This window comes from Castanea sativa, chromosome 9 (assembly GCF_040712315.1).
Source record: "Castanea sativa cultivar Marrone di Chiusa Pesio chromosome 9, ASM4071231v1".
Taxonomy (NCBI): Eukaryota; Viridiplantae; Streptophyta; class Magnoliopsida; order Fagales; family Fagaceae; genus Castanea; species Castanea sativa.
The window spans coordinates 5182620-5202732 of record NC_134021.1 but is presented as its reverse complement, the minus strand read 5'-3'; the positions used below and the strand labels follow the sequence as shown (position 1 = coordinate 5202732).

Below are 20113 nucleotides of genomic sequence, written 5' to 3'. Positions count from 1 at the left end.
TCTCTTTTGGGTTAGGCCTTTACATCTAGAGGTCACCATTGGACTTCGTTTGTTTTGTATAAAACACATTTGAAAAACATTTTTTTACTTGTGTTTTTAACTATGTTTAGTTAGACTCTAAAATTGATTTCAAAAGCCTTTTTAATGTAATCATGGTGGTGGCAATGATGGTGATAGTGGTGGTGGCCTTGCTCTATAAGGTTAGGCTGATAATCTTGCCAGACATATTTACCTCTTATTTGCTTAACATGGCATAATAGTCTTATTTGAGATGGTTAATATTGCTAATATTTAGGGTAGAGCAATGCATCCTCTTGTTGATTTCAGCAGGGAGGTGATGAATAGGATACCTAGCACTCAAGTTAAGCACCCGTGTCGAGAAAGGGATAGATGTGCATATGCTCTGGTCAGGCATGGAAAAGCCCAGCATTGAGATTATATTTCGTATTATCAACATAACCACAACATGGGGGATATTTAACTTTAGATTTCCCTTTGGAGTGGGAGGGTTGAAGAGGGAAACCCCAGCAACAAGAAATGAATAAAATCTATGGGGCAGAGCCACAATGTAGTCCACTGATCCAAAGAATTCATGAGATTTTTGTTCATGGAAAAATAAAGATGCTAATAAATTTAGGTTCAACATAAAATAAGAGTTTGGCTTACTTCTAGTACTTTTTTTAACTGGACACCCAAAAAAATATTATTGTTTGTTATACATTGTGATAAGCAATTTCATTTATTGATCAATTTAATCAGAAAGGAAGGGAATTTTCTTGTCCCATATGGCAAATTAAATTAATCACTGAACATTGGCATACTTGACTCATCAAAAGGTAAAAAATATGAGTTTCTGTTTTCCCCTTTCCTGTGAATCAAAATTCCATACTAGATGCCTCAGTTATTGAGGATATTTTGGCATGCAGTTCTTCTAATACTACAATAATAACAAGCCTTAGTCTCAAATCTTTGGGATTGACAAGGAATACTCAATAGACTAATCAGGATTGGCCATATATATTCCTTTCCAGGATGTAGTTATTCTAAAAATACAAAGAGCAATATGATTCTCAACCAAAACAACACCCAGGCCTGCAGGGAAATGAGGAGCCACTTAATTAAAATCAGGCTTCTCTGGGTATGTGCAGCCAGGCCTCTGAATTATAACCTTTGCTGCATAACAGCCAGCTCTCACAGTCTTCAATGGATTTCTCTTGAACCAACTGCGACAAAAATCCTCCAACAAATGCAACCCCTACAAAACATAAGTTAACAAGTTAATTAATTATAAAAAGGCTCAATTTCTTCTTTGTGTGGTGTTCGACAAACATTTCTAGTACATGACTTTACTGCCTTCGTGTTTTAAGTTATATCAAGGCCATTGGGTACTTGCGCAATCATGATTTTAATGCCAATGAGCAAACCAAACTTATTCATGGGGTATAAAAAGCAGTATGATACAGGTACCCTAAATTCATTGGTAAAACCGTAGTAACATTATTAGTTTAGGTTGGTGCTTTCAATTGTTCTGATCTGCCAAACTGGAAATGAAAGCAATAAAAATTAGGCAGATGCTTATGGCTATTTGAGTCTTGCCAATTCAATGATATATTTATAGACAGGTATAATTTGTAAGGAAATGAAAAGACAAAAATGGTGATAATGACCTTTATCATTGAATGCTCTAGATGATTTAACTTTTTGACAATAATTTGCATGTAGAAGAGTAAGCTAGTCTATTCTGACATTTGAAACTTTTACCAGCACAAGATAACACATACCTGCTCCATTTGTATCAACAATTTTGTCTTTAGGTAATAACACTACAGGGAACGTCTTCACTTTCCCATCTTCGGCGACAACTTTGGGATCCACACCCTGAGTAAGAATTACAACTATCCTCTTATGTGTTCCTGATGCTTTAGGCCATCGGGAAAGTCTTAAGAGCTATTTCCTCTACATTTTCAGTCTGGTCTAGAACAGACCAATTTATGATAAACTTTTAAAACAAAAACATTGAATCTGGTAAAATCTGGTACCAAGCAACCATTACCTCCCAGCCATGAACTTCTGAGAAGGTTCTTGCTTCTGTCTCATTTCCAAAAAGAAAGTCCACATACCTGAACCCCGAAAAAAGGCATGTCCGATGTCAATATGTATATATACATATTCCCACAAAAGAAGATGATAAAAATGCTTACAGCAAAAATTTCTCCTGTGCATCCTTGTAGAATTCACAGATAAATGGAGCAGAAAGGTTCATCATGAAGATCTGCAGAAAAAAAATTAGATGTTAGAGATTTCTCATGCAGAAGCTACTTAAACCAGTTGATATGAGGGGATTCCAAATATGTCTCATTATACCTTGTCATGTGTAGCTGCATGTTCAGAAACAGGCTGTATGGAGTCCGGGGATACGGTGAGGAAATAGCCAGCAATGTAATAGTACTTAGCCTTCTCAACTATCCAAACAAGATTTCACAAAGAAGTCAGTTTACAAGAATGACTAACTAGACAAAGAAGATATAAAACAAGAATGCATAGGAAGAAAGTTTACCCAATGCCCAGTTTTCTGGCCTTTTTAAATGCTCAGATTTGTAGCAATTTGCCGCCAACAAGTTAGCAACATGTGACCTACATATTCAACCAACAATAAGTGTTATTAATCCAGCCAGGCACAAATTTGAGAACATTTGCTTAGTTTAAACAATAAGAGGAAGATGCAGGGCAACAGTTTGTCAGGAAGTATGAGAAAATTTCACAGCAAGTTTGATGCAACCAACCTTTTATGACCCACAACACAGACAGCACAAGTTCCTGTCGGTGTAGATTCATCCTCATAATATTGAACCTGATTGATATGTATTAGATGACATTGGCAATATTACTACTATATGGCCCAATGCTTAAGAATATATTTATGCAAAATAAAAAAAAAATGAAAGAAGAAGAAGAAGAAGAAGAAAAGGAAACTTACATTGACACCAGCAAGCTTTGAGTTCTTCTTCATCTCCTCTCCAAACTTGTCCTTTCCAATGCAACCAATATAACTCGTTGCACCAGGAATTTGAAGCATCCACTGCAAAAGCAAAGGGTAACTCATTTACTGAGCAAAGGGATAATATTACTAAATTCTTCCACTCCCCTCAAAAGGAAGTAATAATGTACCTGCAACTCTGATTGAAAAAATAATAGCAAAGCTATCATTCATTGCTTTGTTAAATCTCTTCCTAGAAAAAATATCTACCAAACTCTATAAAGTAATCCTCAACTTGCAAATTAACAAAGCAAAACTCACAATTCACCAATATATCTAAAAAAAAGTAAAAAAGCCTTCACAACTGATTGTGCTTCCAATCACTTTTTCTTCATTGTTTTTTATTCCTCAATACCCAAACAGATGCTCAATTAAAATTATGAAAATATAATCCAACATGTAAAACCCAGAATAGCACCTAAAAAATCACAAACTTGGTCATCCATAAAAAATAAAAATAAATCTAAGTATCCCCAAATTCATCAAAAACATGAAATTTAAACTCTTATTCTGGCTTTAAATTTGGTTCTCTTCAGATAGTTTGAGGGAGGAGATAACACATGCCTCCAACTTGTAAAAGAGAATATAGTCCAAAACACACAAACACCCAATTTCAACTCCCACTCATGATTTACTTCTCTGCAATAAAATACAAAGCCTTTTAAACAGTCAAATTCTTTATAAAAAAAAAAAAACTGGCTTTTCACCCCCCACCTCTCTCTCTTTCTAGGTCAGTTCCATCAAAACCAAATTTTAAACACCACCCCTACATCCTCAACTCTCACCATATGGTTTTCCAAATCCTGTGTAATTTAACTCAATCACTTTCACTGTCACAAGTTGTGAAGTCATGCAAGCATCTAGATTTACAAATATTACATGCTTCCCTTGCGGCTCTGCAGCAATAAATGTGCAAGCTTGGAGCCTGAATTGAACCCCAGATGTGATCTATTCTGTATTAGCGTATCCCATCGTATTAACATCAGCAGTATGTCCTGTGATGTCATAACTTCTAAGTCCAATCAAATATTTGGAATCCAATACCCCTCTACCATTCCGTAGCAGTGTACCAAAGCAATCCATAACCAAATAGCTGCACATGGCCTCTGAATGCTATGATTAAACATAAACCCCATTGCACTCAACCACGTAGATAAATTAAAGCTCACCTAATTGTCATATTTCTAATTGGTTTTTGTCCACCTAAGTGCTCTATTTCTAATTGGTTTCTTTTTGGTGCTTGATTCAAATCCTTAACTTCCTCACCAGGTGTGTTTTTTTTTCTAAATTACAATTAATTATTAATAATCCTGATGTGTAAAATTGCGGAGAGGTCAACTAAAAATTAAAAGTTTCGGTTATATATATATGATAATTTTATTTAAATATTGTACGGGCGTAGAAAATTGTAATAGTTTTAGATGTTTCATTTTTATTTATTTATTTATTTAGAATACCCAACTTTAATACGGAACCCTTTTTTTTCTTTTCCTTCTTTTCTTTTTGGCCTCTGGAGACAGAACTGATCGGTAGCTTAGTAGTGTGGCAAGTGTGTTTTGGCCGACTGATCTCATTGGCTAAGCATGATACAAATAGCACATTTCAGCCGCCCCCTTCCCCAATTGTTTTTTTGCTCTCTCACTCTCACCATGAGAGATAACACTGATCAGTGGACTGCCCTCAAAACCGATTCTCTCTTTCTCAATTCTCAAATTCTATCCTTTCGTTCTGATTTCGGCGGCCGAATTGTTTGCTGGAAAATGGGTACGCTGCTATTAATACCACATTTCAGCCAAATTTTTTTTATGCTCTCTCACTATCAGATAACTGATCAGTAGCTTAGTTGAAGGAAACTGCCCTCAAAACCGAACCGATTCTCTATCTATCTCTCTCTCTCTTTCTCAATTCTCAAACTCTATCGTTTCGTTCTGATTTCCGCTGCCGAATTGTTTGCTGGATCTTCAGGAAAATGGGTACGCTGCTTCGTTCTTCACACACTTGTTTTCGTTCTTATTGTTATTCTACTCTTACTGTTGCTAGTGCTAAGAAAACCCCGAATCATAATCACAATCACAATCACAATCAATTCTTGAAATCTATTGGAGATCAGTGCAAATCTAGAAGCTTTAGGAATGTTGATCATGCCTCAGACCTGTTTGATAAAATGCTTCACACGCGCCCTTTGCCTTCCATTTACGATTTTAATCACATGTTGGGTGCCATTGCAAGTATGAAGCATTACCCAGTAGTCATTTCTCTAATTAAACGAATCGAATCATTTGGTATCTCTCCTGATGTTTGTACTCTTACTATTTTGATTAACTGCTTCTGCCATTTAAACTGTCTAGATTTTGGGTTCTCTGTCTTGGCAACAATTTTGAAACTTGGTTATCACCCAGACTCTATTCCTCTAAACACCCTTGTGAAGGGTCTCTGTCTTCAAGGTAACATTGCTGGAGCTGTGAAGTTGGTAGAAGATATGGAGAAGAAAGGGTATCAACCTGATGCATTTACTTGTGGAACGATACTAAATGCTCTGTGTAAGATTGGTAAGACTGATATGGCTATTGGGTTGCTCAAGAAATTGGAAGAAGGAGATTTTGAGCTTGATGTGACAGCTTATAGCACAATCATTGATAGTTTATGTAAGGATAGATTGGTAACTGAGGCTTTGAACCTTTTATCTGGAATGATGAGTAAAGGCATTCAGCCGGACCTTGTCACTTACAATTCCTTGATTCAAGGCCTATGCAATTTCAGCCGGTGGAGAGAGGCCACTACTTTGTTGAATGAGATGACACAGAGGAACATCATGCCAAATGTGCAAACCTTTAGTATATTAGTGGACACACTTTGCAAGGAAGGGATGTTGACTGAGGCAAACGAAGTTTTTACCGTGATGATTCAAAGAGGCATTGAGCCTAACACAGTCACATATAGCTCTTTGATTGATGGTTATTGTTTACAAAACAAAATGGGTGATGCTATCAAAACATTCAATATGATGGTTGAGAGAGGTTGTTCACCTGATGTGTTTAGCTATAACATATTAATCAATGGATTTTGCAAAAATAAAAGAATTGATGAAGCACGGAGTCTCTTTGATGAAATGTCCAACAAGGGAGTGGCTCCCAGCATTGTGACTTATAACACTCTTATAGGTGGGTTTTGTCGAGTGGAGAGACCCCAAACTGCACTAGACCTATTTCATAAGACGCAAGCATGTGGCCAACTTCCAGATCCCCAAACCTATGCTATCTTGTTGGATGGCCTTTGTAAGAACAAAAAAATTGGGGACGCGATGGCATTGTTTCAAGAGATGGAAGACAAAAAATTGGACCACAATATTGTGTTTTACAACATCTTGATTAACAGTATGTGCAATGCTAGGGAACTTACAACAGCAAGAGAAATCTTTAATAGTCTTCTTGCAAAATGATTGCAACCTGATGTTCGAACTTACACTATAATGATCAAAGGGTTTTGCAAAGATGGGCTAATTGATGAAGCGAGTGAGCTGCTAGAGAAAATGGATGGGAACCATTTCTCTCCTAATGATCGAACATATAACACAATCATCCAAGGGTTGCTGCAACAGAATGAGACAGCAAAGGCTATGGAACTTATTAAGATAATGGTTGACTAGGGTTTTTCAGCAAATGCAACCATTGCATCCATGTTGGTTGACTTGCTATCTGCAAATCCAGCAGATAAAACACTTTAAGAATTATTTATTAAGACTTCGTCAATCAATCTATAAGATGTATGTATATTTGTTGGAAGTGGTTATTTACTTTTTATGAAGTGATGTTTCTTTTCATATCATTGATGTTTTTTCCCTTTCAAATTTTTTGGTCTTTTTATTTTTTAATCTGTAACTAAATAGGTTTTATTTGAAGTGAAGATTTGGTTGACCCTCACAAGGAGTTATTGGATGGGAGGAGAACTTTACTCTCTATGGAGTTGTGATAGATACAGAATAGGTCTTGGGAACCATATCACACATGAACAATGCAACCAACTCTCCTAAAATTAGAAGTGTTATGTCAACAACATTTTCATAACAAATCATAAGTGATAACTTATTATTGGATTTTAATTTGAATTTATCACTTAAATTACTTATTTGCTCACTAGTAACAACCAATAACAACTTGCCACTCAAGATTTGTTGTGAGCTCCTCCTAAAATAGCCATAAAAGTTGTACCATGAAAGAAATAAACTTCAGTTTGATTCTATTCCAATCATTTATATATTCTATTATTTTATAAACTTCAATTTGAATTGTCCAACATGGGAGTGGCTCCCAATTTTGTCACTTACTGCAGTCTTATAAGTGGGTTTTGTCGAGTGAAGAGACCCCAGGCTGCACTAGAGCTATTCCATAAAATGCAGGCTTGTGGCCAACCACCAGATCCCGAAACCTATGCTACATTGATGGATGGCCTTTGTAAGAATAAACAAATTGTTGAGGCGATAAAATTGTTTCAGGGGATAGAAGACAAAACACTAGGCTACAATATTGTGATTTACAACATCTTGATTCACGGTTTGTTTAATGCTGGGAAACTTTCAGCTGCAAGAGAACTCTTTTATAGTCTACCTATGAAAGGATTGCAACCCAATGTTCGAACTTACACCATAATGCTCAAAGGGCTTTGTAAAGAGGGACTAATAGATGAAGCGAGTGAGCTGCTTGAGAAAATGGATGGGAACGGTTGTACCCCTAACAATCACACATATAACACAATCATCCAAGGGTTATTGCAACGCAATGAGACGTCAAAGGCAATGAAATATCTCAAAATAATGGTTGACAAGGGTTTTTCCAGCAAATGCGATGATTGCAACCATGTTGGTTGACTTGCTGTCATCTAATTAAGTAGATAAGAACATTTAAGAATTGCTTCATAAGTTTGTGTAAAGGTTTTTTAACTTCTCCAAATCAAGGACAAGCTACATATTTGTACCCATTGCTTGTCAATCTATAAGCAACATGTATTTTTAATTTTAACTTTTTGGAGTAAATTTTATATTTTTTACAAGATGAACTTTCTCTTCATTTTATATATGGAAGATTGATCGTTCTCTTAATTGTTTTATCTTTTGTTGAGATTTCATTGTGCACTCATGTTGTTGCTTTCGAGCTATTTTCATGGATAATTATTTCAAATTTTGTCTAATGTAAAGTTAATGAGAAATATATTTGTTCTAAAGTTTGACCTTCTCTGTGGTCATACATCCATTAAGTAGTGGAATAAACGTTAATATATGTATATTATGCTTAAATTAAGTGTTGGAGTTGCGTGTTGAATGTTACAATAAAAATATTATTACGCTTAAATGTAAGGTGCAGTAAATACCTTACTTCTATTTCTATGCTCAATTTGTCTTAGTTTCACATGCTTTCCTGAACTGTATTGACACTAGACTTGGGAATTGGAACCAATTTAGATTAGTGTAGTTTGGAACACTTTTGAACTTAATGAAGTAGCTTTTTTGTCCTTTGACTTGAAGATTTGCAACTTAACGTGGAGACTGTGGGATACAAGAACATCAGCTTCACTGTCTGGGATGTCGGGGGCCAGGACAAGGTATGTGATCTTAGTGTTTAAGTTTTATAACAACTGAAACTTTAAGCATAAATGTGAAATCAGGAAAATATTGTTAATTATATCATGTTTTTGTAATTCTTATGTGCACCTAGTTTCTTTAGTGCTTATGGACGGTCTTGTGCTGACTAGATATTGAACCATTACCACACAACAAATTCATAAGCTACATCTACTAGCTACTTTCTGATTCAGTTTTTCCTTGTCTATTTAAGGAAGAGCTATTCAGCTTGTGGCAGACATTTCAGACAAGTATCTGATAACTTGTGTTTAGTTGCTATTGGTTATTATGTGCATATGTCTGTCCTTGTGCTAATTAGATGCTTGTCCATTAGCACGCAACATAAAGATAATGTATGTACATTATTTTGAGCCACCTTGTCTTTCAATTTCTTCCTTAGTTTTAAGAGGAAGTATGTTTTTGTGTTAGTTATTCGTGATTTATGTGCTTATTGACAGTCTTGTGTTGATTGGTTATTCCATTAGCACATAACATATTCATAAGTTACACTGAATGCCACCTTGTATTTTCAGTTTTTCCTTATTCTATGTGAGGACAACTATTCATGTTGTGGCGTACATAATCTATACACACAATTATATATATGTGTACATACACATGCAATTAGGCATGTCTATACTTGAATGCTTGTATGTTTGTATTATGCATTAGTTGGTTAACATTGGTACTTTTCACACTTTGAAAATGGCATGCTTATGGGTGATCCATTGTTATTAATGTGTTGTTGGTGCTACACCAAGTTAAATTTATTGAGAGCTATACTTTCCCTTAGGCATTATCGTCTGTCCATTTTCTAAGTCTTGTATGGTGCATGTACAGATTCGACCTTTGTGGAGACATTACTTCCAAAACACTCAAAGGCTTATCTTCGTGGTTGATAGCAATGACTGTGACCGTGTGGTTGAGGCTAGGGATGAGCTGCATCGGATGTTGAATGAGGTAACTAAAGGCTCCATCTTGTAATATACTGACTGGAACCTGTAATGTTTTAGTTTAGTTAGATCTTGGAAAAGGTTATTGATTTTTTTATGTTACTAGCCTATTAAAAACTAACACAATTAAACATAATTAACAATTCACATAATTAGTTGGATCATTTTATTGCTGACATTGCTTTGTAATACTGTTAGTCTCTACAGTATTCTAATTCAACTATTTTGGTATTAAGAACATATATACCCTGTGTACATCTTACTGCCAATAGCTCATTTTACTTACCATCTCTCAGTTTTGTTTAAAATTTTCTTGTGCATAATAATATTGCTAATTGAATGCTTAGGATGAATTGAGGGAGGCTGTGCTGCTTGTATTTGCAAACAAGCAGGATCTTCCAAATGCCATGAATGCTGTTGAAATAACTGCTAAGCTTGGTCTTCATTCCCTCCGTCAAAGCCACTGATATATTAACACTCTCTCTCTCTCTCTCTCTCTCTCGTTTTACCCTATGCATAGGAAAATTGGTATCCACTGATTGGGGCCATTACTTTGGGTTCTATTTCAGATATATCGAGAGCACGTGTGCCACTTAGGGAGGGCTGTACGAGGGACTAGACTGGCTTTCCAACAATATTGCTAACAAGGTTAGGCTCTATTGCTGCATGCAACATAAGTGATAATCTTTGATATGGTTATGGGCTGGTTTATTAATATTTTCTATTTGGTTCTTGCAGGCTTAGGAGATCCGTAAATCTTTATTTACTTTTTTGGGCTGCAATCTCTGTCAAAAGGGATTTTGTCGTTATGTGGTGTTTATGCATTTTACATTTGATATTGTCTTGAGAATGTATCTGTTTGTTTAGATCATTGTTACAATATGATAGAAATTGGCATTTGCCATGTAGATTCTAAATAATTCATTATTCACAATTCATAGATATGATTAAACCTTGCTTATTTTGAGACACCCTTGCTTTTGGTTCTCCTTCAATGGATATGGTTGTAATAGTTTCTCCTCCCCCTAATTCTCATTTATGATTAAAAGGTCAATTCTCCTATGTGGTGAAGTTGCATGGGTACTCGAAGATCCATTGACGATAATCTTTTACGTGTCACCAATCTCTTTGTTTGGAATAGTGGTAGTAAGTGGTACTTTAGTTTCTAGGGCTTGAATACGGGACCGTTGGTTTGATCTTCTTGTCCATCATGGGTCCTCTTTCAATGCATAAAGTACATTAAAAAAGTCGTTGAATTTTAATCTATAACCATCAGGACTTTGGTTAAATGCACAAAGATTTTGTTGTTGAAGCCTTAATAGATTAACAAGTGATTGGTTACATCTCAATAGCTAGGGGTCTTTATAAAATTTCAAATAAAAAGAATTGTATTCCAACTGTGGCGAGAGCATCTTATATATAGCAACCAGCCACAACATGTTACAAACCTATTGGTAGAGCTTAAAAACACATGTTTAAGCTTACATTTAAGCAATATGGGACATCACGATCATAACATACCACCACACTCCGCAGCCAACATTCACGACGGCTCACTCTTGCAACACTAACCTAACAGTAGCCATTTCTCTTTTGGTAGCTCCACTCACCTATCAGCTACCCGATGGAAGCCATTTTTTCTTTTGGTGACTCCACTTACCTATCAATTATTTTAATCCAACCTCTAGGTTATCCCTTTCGGAATTTGACCACAAAGCCGCAACTCATTTGATCTCGTACTCAATGAGCTAAATTCGATTAATCGAGCTAGTGGTTAGCTCTGATACCAAATGTTACAGACCAATGGGTAGAACTCACCCTTGAAAACCAGCTTGCAAGGAGAGCGTGCCCTAAAGCTTATAAATACATGTTTAAGCTTACACTTAAGCAACATGAGACACTAAAATCATAACACAACATGGAGGATATTTAACCCAAGATTTCCCTTTGGAGTGGGAGGGTTGAAGAGGGAAACCCCAGCAACAAGAGATGAATAAAATCTATGGCAAATGATGTCGTATTTGTATTATTAGCAGAGCCACAATGTTGGTCCACTAATCACGAGAATTCACGAGATTTGTTCAGGAAAAAATAAATATGCCAACAAATTTAGGTTCAATATAGATAAAAAAGAATAATACAAGAACATTTAATTTGTTGCCTGTTATTCCGGCAAAAAAAATATTATTGCCTGTTGTACTTTGTAATAAGCAATTTCATTTATTGATCAATTCATTCAGAAAGGAGGGGAATTTTCTTATCCCATCTGGCAAATTAAATTAACCATTGAACATTGACATACTTGACTCATCACAAGGTAAAGTATATAAGTTTCATTTTTCCCTTTCCTGTGAATCAAAATTCCATACTAGTTGCCTCAGTTATTGAGGATATTTTGGCATGCAGTTCTTCTAATACTACAATAATAACAAGCCTTAGTCCCAAATTTTTGGGATCGACTAGGAATACTCAATAGATTAATCAAGGTTGGCCACATATATTCTTTTTCAGATTGTAGTTATTCTAAAAATACAAAGAGCAATATGATTCTCAACCAAAACAACACCCAGAACTGCAGGGAAAGAAGGAGCCACTTAATTAAAATCAGGCTTCTCTGGGTATGTGCAGCCAGGCCTCTGAATTATAACATTTGCTGCACAACAGCCAGCTCTCACACAGTCTTCGATGGATTTCTCTTGAACCAACTGCGATAAAAATCCTCCAACAAATGCATCCCCTACAAAACACAAGTTAACAAGTTAATTAATTATAAAAAGGTTCAATTTCTTCTTTGTGTGGTGTTGGACAAACATTTCTGGTACATGACTTTACTGCCTTCGTGTTTTATGTTCTATCAAGGCCATTGGGTACTTGCGCAATCATGATTTTAATGTCAATGAGCAAACCAAACTTATTCATGGGGCATAAAAAGCAGTATGATACAGGTATCCTAAATTCATTGGTAAAACCGTAGTAACATTATTATTATTATTATTATTATTTTAGATTGGTGCTTTCAATTGTTCTGATCTGCCAAACAGGAAATGGAAGCAATAAAAATTAGGCAGATGCTTATGGCTATTTGTCTTGCCAATTCAATGATATATTTATAGACGGGTATAACTTGTAAAGATATGAAAAGACAAAAATGGTGATAATGACCTTTATCATTGAATGCTCAAGATGATTTAACTTTTTGACAGTAATTGGCATGAAGAAGAGTAAGTTAGTCTATTCTGACATTTGAAACTTTTGCCAGCACAAGACAACACATACCTGCTCCATTTGTATCAACAATTTTGTCTTTAGGTAATAATATTACAGGGAACTTCTTCACTTCCCCATCTTCAGCAACAACCACGGGATCTGCACCCTGAGTAATTACAACTATCCTCTTATGTGTTCCTGATGCTTTAGGCCATCGGGAAAGGCTTAGAGCTATTTCCTCTACATTTTCAGTCTGGTCAAGAACAGACCGAGCATGTTAAACTTAAAAAAAAAAACAGTGAATCTTGTAAAATCTGATACCAACTACCAAGTAACCATTACCTCCCAGCCATGAACTTTTGAGAAGGTTCTTGCTTCTGTCTCATTTCCAAAAAGAAAGTCCATATACCTGAACCCCAAAGAAGGCATGTCCTATGTCAATATGTATATATACTTATTACCACAAAAGAAGATGATAAAAATGCTTACGGCAAAAATTTCTCCTGGGCATCCTTGAAGAACTCACAGATAAATGGAGCAGAAAGGTTCATCATGAAGATCTGCAGAAAAAAATTAGATATTAGAGATTTCTCATGCAGAAGCTACTTAAACCAGTTGATAAGAGGGGATTCCAAATATGTCTCATTATACCTTGTCATGTGCAGCTGCATGTTCAGAAACAAGCTGTATGGAGTCTGGGGATACGGTGAGGAAAAAGCCAGCTATGTAATAGTACTTAGCCTTCTCAACTATCCAAACAAGATTTCACAAAGAAGTCGATTTACAAGAATGACTAATTAGACAAAAGAGATATAAAACAAGAATGCATAGGCGAAAAGTGTACCCAACGCCCAGTTTTCTGGCCTTTTTAAATGCTCAGATTTGTAGCAATTTGCCGCCGACAAGTTAGCAACAAGTGACCTACATATTCAGCCAACAATAACTGCTATTAATCCAGCCAGGCACAAATTTGAGAACATTTGCTTAGTTTAAACAATAAGAGGAAGATGCAGGGCAACAGTTTGTCAGGAAGTATGAGAAAATTTCACAGCAAGTTTGATGCAACCAACCTTTGATCACCCACAACACAGACAGCACAAGTTCCTGTTGGTGTAGATTCATCCTCATAATATTGAACCTGATTGATATGTATTAGATGACATTGGCAATATTACTACTATATGGCCCAATGCTTAAGAATATATTTATGCAAAATCAAAAAAGTGAAAGAAGAAGAAGAAAAGGAAACTTACATTGACACCAGCAAGCTTTGAGTTCTTCTTCATCTCCTCTCCAAACTTGTCCTTGCCAATGCAACCAATATAACTCGTTGCACCAGGAATTTGGAGCATCCACTGCAAAAGCAAAGGGTAACTCATTTACCGAGCAAAGGGATAATACTACTGAATTCTTCCACTCCCCTCAAAAGGAAGTAATAATGTACCTGAGCAACTCTGATTGAATTTTAAGTTGCACTTGCAGATAATAAAATCAAACTGAACTCATCATTCATCTATATTATTTACTGAAATTAAATAGCAAAACAAAATTTTGAATTTCATTATTTGAGCAATGAATCCATTACCTCCAACAGTGTACCCTACATTGGGATTGTTAGCCATTTCTTCATATCTGGGACATTTAACTCATCATTGAGTAAAGAAGCATAGTTTTACAGAAAAATTCTCATACAGATGGGAAGGGAGGTCCAAGCAGTATCCAACATAAGCTTATATTGAAATTCCTAATCTTCAAGCAAGTTACCATGTACATTTCGCTGCCCATTTGATGAAAAGAGACTGGAAAAAAGCTCTTAAGCTCCTTAAATATGACCATAACAGTTATGTCACATAGCAGTTTCTCAAGTACCTAAGCTAGTACGATACTATTCCTTAATCAAAGTGTATATGCCTTTGTTTATACTCTGTTTCGTAGGAGAGATGGAAAGTATGAGGGATACAGAGGTGAGGAGAGTCCACCACTCCCTCATGTTTTGTAGTAGGAAGAAAAGCAGAGAGAGAGAAAAGTACATATCTAATTTAGGCTATTATTAAAAGAGGCCAATGAGCTCTAGCTCAACCTCAACTCCTCCCCTTATACATGCCACGGATGATTTTGCAGGCTCAACACCCATTAGATGCATGTATAACATATGTATAAAAATTAAAATTTTAAAAATAAATAAACTCTATTATAAAGAGAGTAGAATTTGGTGGTCTCATTACCAACAGGACATAATTCAATCTACAAATACAAATTGTTAAAATAAAAATCCTTAAATTTGGCAAAGTGATAGAAAAAAATAGGAATGGTGGAGAGGTGGTTATCTTTTAAAATTTTATCACTAGGTGCATATGTAACTTACCAATAAATAAAATAGAATAACCCATCTATAAATATATAATGAGAAGTGAGTTAACAATAATTAGATAAAAAGAAAAAACCTTTAATTTAAAATTTTTAAAATAATAAAAAGGCACCTTTGAGAACGTGTGAAAAGGTTAGTTATGCTATTATTGCCATATTGAAATAGTTTAAGTGAGGGTAAAAAGGAAATTTCACAAATTTTTTGTGCTCACCCTCCGCAATCTTGCCCACCTTTTTTTTATAAGTAGGTTTTGGTAGACCCAAAGGGGTTCAGTGATTTATAACAATGAACACCTTTGATACCAGAACTTATGCAGCACAAGTTCTCAAAAGGGATTAAAAATCAACAACAGAAGAATAGAAATTAAAACTTTGAATTAGCACCTATAGTAGGAATCAAACCAAGCCACTGGAAAAATTCCAGCTAAAATTAAATTCATCATGAACTTATTTCCATAGGAGTACAAGAGCACACTTATATAAACTACTAGGACTAAATCTTAACCCTAATTGACTTGGATCAAAGCTTAATTATTGAATTACAAAAATAACCTTAACTCTAAGAAATTAAATAAAATATTGATAACCTAATTAGTTAATAAGACCTAAAAATAAAATCCAATTCAAAATTTGGAAAATAGAAAGATTTGTACAAGTTATACCTTTCATCACCAATACCATTTTGTGGAAAATCATTATCCAATAGTTAAAACACAATTTACTTCTAATTATACACAATTAAATCAAAATAAAATAGACTTTGCACTCCTTGCATCATTTAGCCTCAGCCTCCCCCTCCCTTTGCCCTTCTACGAAATTAGAGGATTTGCCCTCTCCTTTCACTCTCCTCCTTCTCCATCCTTCCTTGGTTCCTCCAATACCTCCAAGGATAGGACCATAGGATAGTAAGAGAGTTCATGAGTGCTGGTAGGTTTTTCTGTGACATTTCTGTCATTTTAATTAACTGTCAAAGACTTGAAGTTGCATTCAAGTACCATCCTCACAAAGCAGTATGCTTTTGCTACCCAAGTAACAATTAAATTAGAACATTATTTACATGTTTTTAATAAGCTGATTTCCATCGTTCTTCTATTCCACTCCACAATATAGCGATAGAAACTGCTGGACAAATACTCACCCAAAAAAAAAAACACTGATGCAATACTCATGGAACAAATATTAACACTTGTGCTGTCACCACACACACACACATACATACAAAGACCTTGTGATTATATCTCATTGATGATGTTATGTAATGTGTGAATTATCTATAGAAGATTGCACTCAAGTAAGACAGATCAAAATGAGATTGTGCTATGTCAACTTTAACATACTATATTTTTTTAATTTTTCACCTCTTGTATCACACCTTCAAATATTTACAGATCAATAGTAATAATGCCCATCTTATAAAGTCTTTTCATCACTCCTATTATTTCTTCAACATTGATGATTATAATCTCACTGACTGAATATTTAAAATTCAACAATTGTAGTACCCATCTTATACAGCATTAATAGATCTCTTGTAAAGGAAATTTTTAACCAAGCTATATTCAATCAAATGAAATCACATCCAATTCAATGTTCAAGCAATTCTCATCTTCCATGGCCCAAGATTCAACATAACTCAAACTGAGAACCACCACATCAAAAACATAAACAACAATTAGCATTACGCTGATCTTGACATAAAAAGAGATGTCTTACATCGGTACATGCTTTTCCTCTGCGAGAATTGCATTGTTCGACTTCAGGTCATACCTGTTACAGAAAAAACAACCTGCCAATCAAAACAATGAAACTGTATTTCTTTTCTCTCTTTTTCAATACATGTTATTCGAGGAAATTATCCGAAAAACCATCACAATTTCCTCACCAAAAACTTAACTGAAAAACAGTTTGTAAAATTATCAACGTAGGATCCATACAATTAACATTATAGACAATTGTGACTAATTTGTGGGCTGTTCTAGCAATTCCCAACTCCACCAAAAAGGGAACTGATAAAAGTAATATATGAGCAATAAACTAAGGAGAAAGGGAAAAGTTAACGAGAATTGATTTAGGAAATATTTTTAAAAACTTTTTATGGGGAAAGAAAAAAGCAACCTACTTTTTTTTTTTTTTACACTTCTTTATATTTTCCACAAATGTGTATCAAAACTTTCTTAAAATAAATAGTACTTTTAACACATGCCCACCATACTCTTGGCACAGTCCACCAGCTACATTAAACAATTTCACCCTATGTCAAGCTTCTGTGAAAATTAAGGAATCTAAAAACAGTAACTAAAATGTAAGTCTGAACTTGCCAAAACAAAAGCCTAATAAAATCTCCAAACAAAGCCAGATCAAAGTAGTTTCAACATTAGAAGCAGCAAATACAAGATCAGACACGAAAAACATAAGTATTTGTACTGTTTTACACTGCAAAAATTAAGAAAAGCAAAGCAAAAAACGTTAAAAAAAATTTCAAATTTCTAGGCGATTAAGGTAAAGCTGTTAAAATTGGTTGGTGGGTGTGACATACTTTTGCAAGAAGTGATCGTCAACAACTGCTGAGATGTCGAGGAGAGGGTTACCCATACCCATGAGAATGCCTTCGTGCGTCATTGAGTCAGAAGAAGCTGATCTGAGCAGAGAGAAGGAGATAAATTTACACAGAAATCTATGAGAATGAGAATGATCAATGAAGAAGGTATGTATGTATGTATGTAAGTGTTGTGTTGAGTTCCAAGTCCAAGTTTATAGCTTAGGTGTGGAAATGCGTATGGAGTGGGTGTGGCGCCTACTTCAATAATGTAAACATCAATCCATTATTTTATCTTCACAGTCGATGACTTCGGATACCTCTTATTTTATTAGAAATTTAAAATTAAAAATATTATAACAAAATAATTTTTAAATATATAAATAATATTATGAAACTTATTTTTAATGAAAATTTTGTTAAAAAAAGATGTTTGTAGGTCTTGTAAATAGTGCACGGGATTTACTGGAAAGCTAAAATGCGTTCCTAAAAAATAAAAAAAATAAAAAACCCAAAACGCAGGTGCTGAGGAAATCATCAATATGCAAACGGGTACTTAGCCACATTATATTCTTCTACTATCACATGTGACAGATTGTGATTGGTTAGTTGTAATAATAAAAAAATAAAAAAAATTATTTGTGTTATTTTAGTGAGCTAAAAGAAAGAAGTTTGGTAGGATAGTTTAACAGAGTATTTTAATTGCAATTCTCAATTTAGAATGCCTATACATTGAGAAGTGTAATTAGTATTCAATCTTCAAGTTACCATTTTGAGGGTCTGTTTGGCAAAAATTATTTTTGTCAATTTATTTTACTATTCAGCTTATTTTTGTTACTATTAATGGATCTCATTATACTTTTTGATACTATTCATGAGTCTCATTATACTATTTCAACTAAGTTTTATCTTTATCTATAGTACTTTTAGCAAAAAAATTTAGTTTTAACAAAATAAAGGAATTCTAAGTAGTATTGTTGTAATTATTTTAAAAACAATGTAACCATATGATGTCTAAATACATAAAAAAAAATCACAATTTTTCTTAAAAATACATATTCATACTAAACAATCAATTATGTTTAAAAATATGTTATTAGGAGCATAATATCAAACACTATTTTTCTGCTAAGAATTTTACACCACATTTTTTCACCTCATATGAGCCATTTGGTACATATATTTAAACACATATTTTCAATTATTAAATAACATTATACACATTTTTCATTCACATGTTTCTTAAAAATAAAAACAATGTATTAGAACAAAGTTGACAAACTAATATCTAAAGTATCTTTCTCACCAACCAGAATTTGTGGTCTAGGACATCAAATATGAAATATTTCTCACCAACCCATTGGGCCCCTTTCGACTACTAGTGTTGTGCCACCGCTGTATTCTTTTTCTGTACCCTCTGTGTCGGCTACTGCACTGGCGACTTTTTCTTTTTTTCTTTTTTTTCTTTCTCTTTTCTCATCAACAAAGTAGGTGGCAGAGAAAACCAAAAAGACCATTTCGGAATTTTCGAAGTACACGGTTCTTTTTCAAATAAGCCCATTTTCTTTTTTTTTTTTCTTTTTTTTAACTGAACAAGCCCATTTTCTGAAAAACTCAAAGATGCATGTTAGGCTTGTTAGGTGGGTTGGCAGGGGCTCTAAGGTTCTAGCTAGGGAAAAATTTAGGATATATTAGGCTAGATTTTTAATTAATCTATGATATTTTTATAATAAATTTTAAGTATAAATTGCTATTGATTTTAATTTAAATTTATTATTTAAATTATTTTTTTACCTACTAGTTGTAAGTGCACAATTGCACCTGGCCCCAAGAACAGTTATGGGCTCAGGCCCAATGAGCCTTAAACAATATGAATTTGTAGAGTGTGGGCTTAAAAGCAGGGTTAGAAGTGTGTGAGGATTAAATGACAAACTAAAGATTGCAAATACTTGGAAACAAGCAAGAAATATAGTAAATCGGCTTATCGGAAGTAAGCGAGAGTTGTTCTTATATTATCTCTCTCTCTTTGTTTCTTTTTCTTTTTAGGTTACAAAAAGTCTGTCCACTTTACATGTCTTAGATCGCTCTTTAAATACTACTTTCTTTGGAATACTTTGTACGCGTCGCTTTGACTCCCCTTAGCCTAGATATTTCTTTTCTTAGTGCCTTTGAATAGTAACCGAAGTTTCCTTCCATTTGTTCAAGTGTCACTTCCCCATTAATGCGGCCAGGGTGGTTGGTGCAGGGTCTTTAATGTGGAGGTAGCAGCCTTTATCTTTGATATTTCTCCAACATTGGTGCTTCTAGGACATTCAAGGGTTCACTTCCTCTAACTATTGGTCTTGACCGTGTCATTCCCTAACCTTCACCATGAAGTCCCGGGTTCTCCGATGTCAGTC

At 34.7% G+C, this 20113-nt stretch overlaps 1 protein-coding gene and 2 pseudogenes across 3 annotated transcripts; 1 reads left to right on the top strand and 2 right to left on the bottom strand.

Moving 5' to 3' along the window:
• Positions 1–862: 862 nt before the first annotated feature.
• LOC142610675 (adenosine kinase 2-like) lies at positions 863–3111 on the bottom strand (annotated as a pseudogene).
• Positions 3112–4614: 1503 nt separating this feature from the next.
• LOC142608643 (uncharacterized) lies at positions 4615–9544 on the top strand (annotated as a pseudogene).
• Positions 9545–11804: 2260 nt separating this feature from the next.
• On the bottom strand, positions 11805–17879 carry LOC142610317 (adenosine kinase 2-like). Of its 3 annotated transcripts, XM_075782119.1 has the most exons (11): positions 17715–17879; positions 16892–16945; positions 14357–14443; positions 14065–14166; positions 13882–13949; positions 13656–13732; positions 13463–13560; positions 13301–13371; positions 13154–13220; positions 12881–13064; positions 11805–12341 (listed from the first exon to the last, which is right to left on the bottom strand). In XM_075782119.1, the coding sequence occupies exons 4-11, from the start codon at positions 14161–14163 to the stop codon at positions 12199–12201; spliced, it is 807 nt and encodes a 268-aa protein (XP_075638234.1). In that variant the 5' UTR covers positions 14164–14166; positions 14357–14443; positions 16892–16945; positions 17715–17879; the 3' UTR covers positions 11805–12198. The 3 variants fall into 3 exon arrangements, with proteins under 3 accessions (XP_075638234.1, XP_075638235.1, XP_075638233.1); XM_075782120.1 differs by lacking the exons at positions 14357–14443; positions 16892–16945; positions 17715–17879 and adding an exon at positions 14256–14324; XM_075782118.1 differs by lacking the exons at positions 14357–14443; positions 16892–16945; positions 17715–17879 and having other exon boundaries at positions 14065–14227.
• Positions 17880–20113: the final 2234 nt, after the last annotated feature.